The 8,253-nt window shown below is 28.9% G+C and overlaps 1 protein-coding gene across 1 annotated transcript; it reads left to right on the forward strand.

Annotated features, from left to right (window-relative positions):
* The first annotated feature begins 337 nt into the window (after positions 1-337).
* On the forward strand, positions 338-5,282 carry LOC115034589. Its single transcript, XM_029491898.1, has 2 exons — positions 338-1,104; positions 4,679-5,282. Exon 2 carries the CDS (start codon positions 4,770-4,772, stop codon positions 5,280-5,282), a length of 513 nt encoding a protein of 170 aa, XP_029347758.1. The 5' UTR covers positions 338-1,104; positions 4,679-4,769.
* The last annotated feature ends 2,971 nt before the right edge of the window (positions 5,283-8,253 follow it).

Here is an 8,253-nt window from a genome sequence, read left to right on the forward strand (position 1 = left end):
TCTCATTAATATTATTGTTCAAAGAAAATATCGTCTTAGTTTTACTCCCGTCTGAGCTTTATCGGCACCAACTCAATATACCAAGTCTATTCGCCTAAATATTGTCTATCAAATTTTGTATTATTATTATAACTGTGTTACCTGTGTTTCCATCCCTTTAGCCTCATGTTATATTATTATGGTAAAAAGAAATCCACGACGCTTCGGCCCTTCAGGTGTCAGCTGATGGTTAGCGGCCTTGCTCAAACCGGTGGGTAACCATATGAACAATATTTTTCGAGATGTCACAACTTAAAATTCCAAAAATAAGAATTTGAATAAGAGCATAGTGAGGAGATGAATATGGTTGATGAATCACTCTGTATAATATAATAGTATAGGTAAGCCACAGAGATAGAACCTAAAATATTACGATATTTACTATAATAATTTTATTTACTATAAAAGAACTAAAAAGTATATCAATAGTATAATCACACCAGTGTAATAAACACAAAAAATTAATTAAGGTTACATAAAATAAATTATTTATTTGTTATACTTATATATAGTAATTGTAATAAATGAATAATATAGGTACTATATATTTGAGTAAACTTGTAAAATGGATGTACAAGGTAAGATCATGCTTGGGTGTAAGAACACAAACGCAATTCAAAAGTTAGGCAACCAACATTCTTTAACAATTACATAACAATATTTCCGAGACGGCCATACACTAAAAAATTCATACACTACATAAATACGTGCGCATGCGCAATTAACATAACAAACGCGAACAATGAATTCTGACGTTCCGTGATAACAATAGAGTGGGGATAAAACAATCGCTTCCTTATATAAACGCCACGCACAGACAATAGACTCAGTACAGTAGTACACTCAGCACAACACGGCAGATCAACATAGATGACCAGGTCGACGGAGCCCGCAGCAAAACCTCAGAACACCGACCAATTTTTCTTTTGGCACAAAATTAATTTTTCTTCACAAAGTTAAACTACTATTGCGCTTGTTCTAACACCGGGATATTGATGTGTAAATCGTAAAGAGTTAATAACGTGCATCGACTCATCCCAATCAGAGACATCACTACAACACGAGGTAAGTAAATATACATATGTTTTACAATCGATGACAAATTATCAATTCGGTATTCAACTTATTAAATTTAGTAGTAGGATAAAAATTACGATAAGCATGCCATCTTAACTAGTTACACCCTTTACAATCCGCCGCCTGGCTGCGCATTTCCCCTACTCTCCATCACCAACTCGCCATCACACAAAACATATATATTTTTATAAAACGTCTTCTTTGGTCACAGGTAGAATTTTTATATCTTATAATTTATAATTTATAATTCAAGGGCTTATGTCAATTTAATCAACTGTCACCATTAAAATTCTTGTTACTATGAATATTTAACGAGATAACTGTAGTTATGCCCTTTTGATTTCACTTGTTCTGCCTTATGCAATTTTTTTCCACGATTTATGTCTTTTTGATTTCACTTATTTTGACTTATGTCTCTTGGTCCAGGCATAAGTCATACGCCCTTTCTATCAAACGTAGAAACGGTTATGTTTACATATGCCCTATTTATTTCTTCAATAATATGAGTGATATTCGTCACTGACTTATGCCAAATGTACCAAAAAAATCAACAAAAAATAAGCTATACATCTACGGAAAAAATTGACTTAAGGCCTTTCTACCCGGGAGCAAAGTATTATGTGCTCAAATCGCTACTACATTGTTTTACGAATTTTCGCTAGGGACAAGAAATACGTTCTGAAAAAAGTTGGACAAAAAGAAATGTTTCATTTTTTGATTGTCGGACAAAAAGTCCTAACACGTTTTTATTTTCGGATAAGAAGTCTAAAAATAGCAGATATCTATTACATTTTTATTTATAAATATATTGTATTATATAGGTAATAGGTAGGTTATATATAATAGGTATTTCATATATAATCAATATTTATTTAATATATTTAGATAATTAATTATTAATTTTAATTTAGCATAGTCGTGGCCCATTAGTTAAAAAAATATATAAAATAATTATTTTTTTACATATCGTATTGACTTATTAATAACAGCAAATAATTTTAATACATATATTTACTTAGAACAATAAATTAAAAGTTTCAAAATACATAAAAATCAAAGTTCAAAAATATATAAGAAAAAATATAAATATTTTGGCTTTTGCAAATATTATAAAACAATTAATAAAAAAAAAATCGGGTAAGTCGGTGTATCTGTCTGATGTTCAATAGGTTACAAGTGGGTCACTATAATGGATTGTGTTAAATTTGAATTCAATGTAGTTAAATCATTGTGTACAAAAAATGGTTCTGAGCAAAAGCCTATCTATAGGCCTATAATATTACTAAATATTTTTGGTAGTATGATTGTGGTTTAAGTAGATATTTATTTTACTATTAGTCATTAGTAAAATGGTGGGTCAAATTGATTTCAAAATGTAATTGTGTGTATAAAATGTATATACTCTAAAAGTTTCAAGTTTAAGTTTAAAGTTATTATTCTCGGTTTTAATATGTAATTTTGTCTACATTTTTACTTCAAATGTCTGCAAAGAAAGACTCCGCTCAGAATCTAAAATAGTCAGTACAAACCTCGATCACTACAATAATAATAATAATAATAATAGTAATAATAATACCCGATATTCAATAGATACAGTCGAAGTAAACATCAGATTGATATATAGGTACATGCCTACTAAACTATAATAGATTTTTATTATATTTGTATTAGGTATAATAATGAGAAAATATAAAAAAAATATATAATAATGTAACATCATATAATATATATATATACAATAATTAGTTATAATGAGTTGACAATAGAAGAATTTTTTGCAGACGTCATTGTTTAAGAAAACGTATTTTTTTTAAATTATTATTATTATTGTAGAGTGATCGGATTTTTGACTTGACTATTTTAGATTCTGAGTGGAGCGAGGAAGCTATTGGTTTTACAATGGTGTTTATTTATTTATTTATTTTTTATATCCTGTATACTACCAGAAGGAGTCCTTCAATTTCAACATATAGTGCCATATCTTTTAGCAAATTGGATCAAGATGGTACTTTAGAGAGGTCATTTTTCAATTTTCTCAATAGTTATTTAATGCCACGGGAAAAACCACCGAAAAATTACAAAAAAACGCTAAAAATGGGATTTTAATATCTAACGCTTTATTTATCTCCATAGAAACGAATAAATAATTATAATATTATAATATTAATTCAACTTACATGATAAAATAAATAATAACAATATAAAATATACAGACTGACAAACCGTCTCCGCTCAGAATCGTTTTTCTTATACAATGATATTTTATCATTGAATTCAAGTCGAATACAAACCATTATAAAATGACCCACTTGTAAACCACTGTACAGCAGAGCGACATCCACTTACCTGCTTTTATTTAATTTAACGTATTATTTAAAAGTAAAAATTTTTCTTATATATTTTTGAACTTATCCTCGTATTGACTATTATTTTAAAATTGTATATGGAATTATAATATATTATGTAAGCGGTAGGTATGTGATTGGTATATAAGTATAAGAATAGCTAGAACACTAGAAAAAAAGTATTGTTGTAGAAACCAAAATTTAGTATTCATAGCTTTGATATTTTTGTTGATTATATATTGTTAGAGTGACAACATATTACACTTAAATAATACACTTTCATATATTTTATTAATATTAATATTTATATAAATATTTCCCTAGGTCCAACGTTAATTGTGCTAAATAATTTTCACTTACTAAATATTTAATTCATAAGTAAACAACAGGACCATGATTTTTTATCATAGAGGAATAAAGAGTAAGAAGATCATTTTTACTAAATTTTAAATAAAGTTCATTTATTTCTCCTACGACAGTCTCTAATAACAAACAACTATTTTCTTCAATTAATGTTGACAATGCAATATCTAAGGGGGTTTAGTAATTTCAAACTCGAAACATAGCAGGTAAGCGGGTACGTTTGTAAGTTCCCTTACGGAAAAAATACACCCGTACGTAAGTTCTCATATGAAAAAAAATTACATACGTAGGTACGTACGTTCTCACACGAAAATTTATTCAGACTTAGAACTGATAACTTAAACTTAGTCTAGTCTCTAAGACTCTAAAAAAATAAAGATCCAAAATTTGCTCACCTATTGGCACAAGATCACTAATAAGTAAAACCGAAATACCTGATGAAATATAACATTTCAGGTGCCAATTATTTAATTTTCCCTACATTTATTTGATCCATAGATCTCATATATTTTTTTTTGTGTTCTGGTCCATAATCGAAAGCAGATATTATGTCGTTTAATTATTTTAAGGGAAAAAAGTTTTAATTCTTTTTAGGTTTCTTTTTAAACTAAAAAATTTAATTTATTTAGCACAGCCTTCCAATAAATCATGAATAATATATAAATCATCATAATCAAATTCAAATATAATGTAATATTATTAAAATTAATTACATTTTTTAAATAAATATTAAATTTAATAGAATATTTTGTATTTTTTTACTTTTTGTCCAACTTTTTTCAAAATGTACCTTTTTATCATATTATTCCCTTGTTATACATATTATATAACATGTATGTATTTTATGTTTACAGACGCTCACCCGATACATTGCGACTTATACGAATATCAGGCGTACGGGTTTGGATATTTACTCAACTTGTGCTGTACCAACGTGCCAAAAAAATGAAATCAATAATTAATTCTATATTTGTATGCATATCGTTAGCAGTTGCATTATGTTCAACCAATGTTTCCTCGTTCTGCGGAAACGATGAACAGATCGATGGTTTACGAACGACGTTATTAACACAGGAAGGCATTTACACGGCATTGACAACACTTAGCGCAATACCAGTAACCGGTGCGACGTTAGCGTTCGCGCAAGTGGCGTTGTCCACTCGGTATGCTGTGCATTTGCATGAAGCATTTGATGAAATGGAAAAATCGTTGGATAAGGACCATAAAGACTACGAAAAGTGTTCAGAAATCTTGGAAATGTCAGTAACAGCAACCACAATAATGAAGTCATTTAGTTTTGGAATGTCTATGACGTCAATGATACCGGGTGTCGGTTTGGCGTTTTTAATTCCAAGGTTATTTACATCGATATCTGCTATGGCAGTTATAAGAGAAAGATTAGTATTTTGGAAAGATGCCGGTTGCCAATATGCTACCACAAGAGATTGTAATTTATAGGTTAATCAATAAATGTATATTAATGATGTAAATTAAATATGATTTGATTGTAAACGATAATTATACCTATATATTAGTTTTATCGTAAAATAAATATTCTAAATTATTCAGTATTATGTTTGATTTTATTTATTAAAAAACTATCTGTTAGAAGTTAGTGAATCTATTTTTTGCGTGTATTTTTTTTTATCTAGTTAATATTTTATAATGGTCAGGTCATTAACCTTCAACGAGCGTTCCTGAATCTATGGGGTCAAATATTGTTTATCCCACAACCCGAATCATTTTAAATGCAAGAAAATATAAATTAATATAACCACTTACAATAATTAGTTATAATCTGTATTTAGGTAGGTAACAATAGTCAATATATTATTTATATAAATGAATACACGGAAATAGAATATTTTATAAATTAATAGGTTATTTTTATTTATTTATTTATTTGAAATACACGCCCGAAGGCAATCAGTACAGAATAATTAAATACTTAAGCTAGTTTGAACAAAAACATACATAGATAAAACATTATAACATTACAAAATTAAATATACAATATTAACTTAATTTGTTAACACTGGTTTTATAAGTTGGTTGTAGGTATACAATATATTAAATAGAAAATATGGTTAGAAAGAAAATATATTATTTTGCAACGCTTTTTGAGAGGAATGAAAAATATCAAATTTGTTTTGTAGGTTATTACAGGAGACTAATGCTGTGTTAATAGGGGAAAAAAAACCGTAAAGTGTTTTGTGACTAGAAATGTGAAAGGTCGGTCGGCTTCTAGAATTAAATGTAGGAACTGATATATTAATTTGGCTGAGCAGAAAACTATCTTTTATAGTGCCATGTAAGATTTTGTAAATAAATATGACGTCAAAATATAGACGTCTTGATCTTAGAGTGTTGATATTAACCAGTCTTCTAAGTGGTTCATAGCAATGATCAATTATTATGCAATTGTTAGGAATTTTCGTATTAATAAATCTTAGGAATTTATTTTGAACTCTTTCGATTTTATTTATCCACACAAGTTGGTAAGGGTTCCACAAAATGGAGCAATATTCAAGTATTGAACGTACTAGAGCAAAATAAAGAATTTTTAATGATGCAATGTTATTAAAATCGCGAGTGTTTCTAATAATAAAGCCAAGTGATCGTGTTGCTTTTATAGTTATTGATTGAATGTGCGCAGTAAAAGAGAGTGAACTAGAAAAAATAACTCCAAGATCTTTAATAGAGTCGACTTTAGGTAAAAGGTAATTGTCGGAGTAATAAGCAATATTGAGCGGAGATTTATTACGATAAAAAGAGATGGAATTGCATTTATTAATGTTAACTTGTAAACCATTATTATAGCACCAGGCTTTGAAATTATCAAAGTCGTCTTGTAATTTAGAGCCATCATCTAATGAATTAATATTATAAAATAGTTTTAAATCATCGGCAAACATACTAAACTGTGCATGTTTAAAAACTAAGCCAACGTCGTTCATGTACAATATAAAAAGTAATGGCGAAATATGACCTCCCTGTGGGACACCTGAGGGGATTGAGATATTATTAGAAACATAACCGTGAAGCCTTACCTTTTGAGATCTACAAGATAAATATGAACTAAACCATTTTAAAATGAGATTATTAACACCCATCAACTCTAACTTACGAATCAGCATAGCGTGGTTAATAGTCTCGAACGCTTTACTGATGTCAGTATATATAGCATCGACCTGACCACCTTTTTCAATAACATCCATTAGATATTTATGATATGCAATTAAATTTGTGGAAGTATAAGTATGTGGACGAAAACCAAATTGTTGCGGAATTATATATTTAGAAAAAGAGAAGTTTAATTTAGGAAGTAAAATAGATTCTAATAGTTTAGGAATTGATGACATAATGCTGATAGGACGATAGTTTATAATATTAGAGCGATCACCGTTTTTAAAAACTGGCTGGACATAAGAGGATTTCCATAAGTCTGGAAATGTGCCTGAAGACAGTGACAGAGAAAAAAGGTAGTGTAAAGGAAGCGTTAAAGCATACCTACATTGGCTTAAAACAATTTCCGGAATACCGTCAGGGCCAGGTGAGCTATTAAGTTTACATTTTTCCAGTGCTAAGAAAACTTCCTGAACAGTAATGTCGATTTTTGATAGATCAATACAATCGGCGATCGTAACCTTTAAAGCATCTGTTGATGGACAAGTGTATGAGTAGGCCGAAGAGAAGTGTTCTGCAAATAAATTAGAAATATTTAACCCGTCCTGTGCAGTTTTATTATTTAAAAACATGACTTTTGGGAAGGTGTTTAATTGTTTGCGGTCATTTATAAATTTCCAAAATTGTTTTGGCTTACGGACCAATGATAATTGAGTCTTAGATATGAAATTTATATAACAGGAACGAGATAGTTGTTTGCATTGTAGGCGAAGATTTGAAAAGGTGATGTAATCTGAAACGTGATTAGATTGTTTATAATTAAAATGGGCCCTTTTTTTTTCTTTTATTAACAGTCTTAATTCTTTGTTAAACCATATTGGAAATGAATTATAATTATAAGTAACAATAGGTACATGTTTTAATAAGACCTCGTGACATATTGAATTAAATTTATTAACAGCTGTGTTAATATCTAGATTTAAAAATGTTAATGACCAGTTAATTTTATTTAATTCGTAAATAATGTCAATAAAATTCACTTTTTTAAAATTAAAAAATTCAATTTTGTGTGGAAGAGTATTAAAAATGCGTTGTACTTTAGAATAGATTCTTAACGGTGGGTGATGGTTATCGATAGGTACAATCGGATCTAAAGATAACGAGATTGACAACATAGGAAGGGATGAAAAAACAAGATCTAATAGTGAGTTATTATAATTAAGTATTTGATTGAATTGGCGGAAGTTAAAATACGAATAATCATAAGTTTTATTATTTCTAGGTACCTGTGATGATTATGAAA

This window comes from Acyrthosiphon pisum, chromosome X, assembly GCF_005508785.2.
Source record: "Acyrthosiphon pisum isolate AL4f chromosome X, pea_aphid_22Mar2018_4r6ur, whole genome shotgun sequence".
In the NCBI taxonomy this organism is placed as follows: domain Eukaryota; kingdom Metazoa; phylum Arthropoda; class Insecta; order Hemiptera; family Aphididae; genus Acyrthosiphon; species Acyrthosiphon pisum.

Bases quoted from the DNA above. Each gene is read 5' to 3' on its own strand.
- LOC115034589 (XM_029491898.1), top strand. From the start codon at position 4,770: ATGAAATCAATAATTAATTCTATATTTGTATGCATATCGTTAGCAGTT.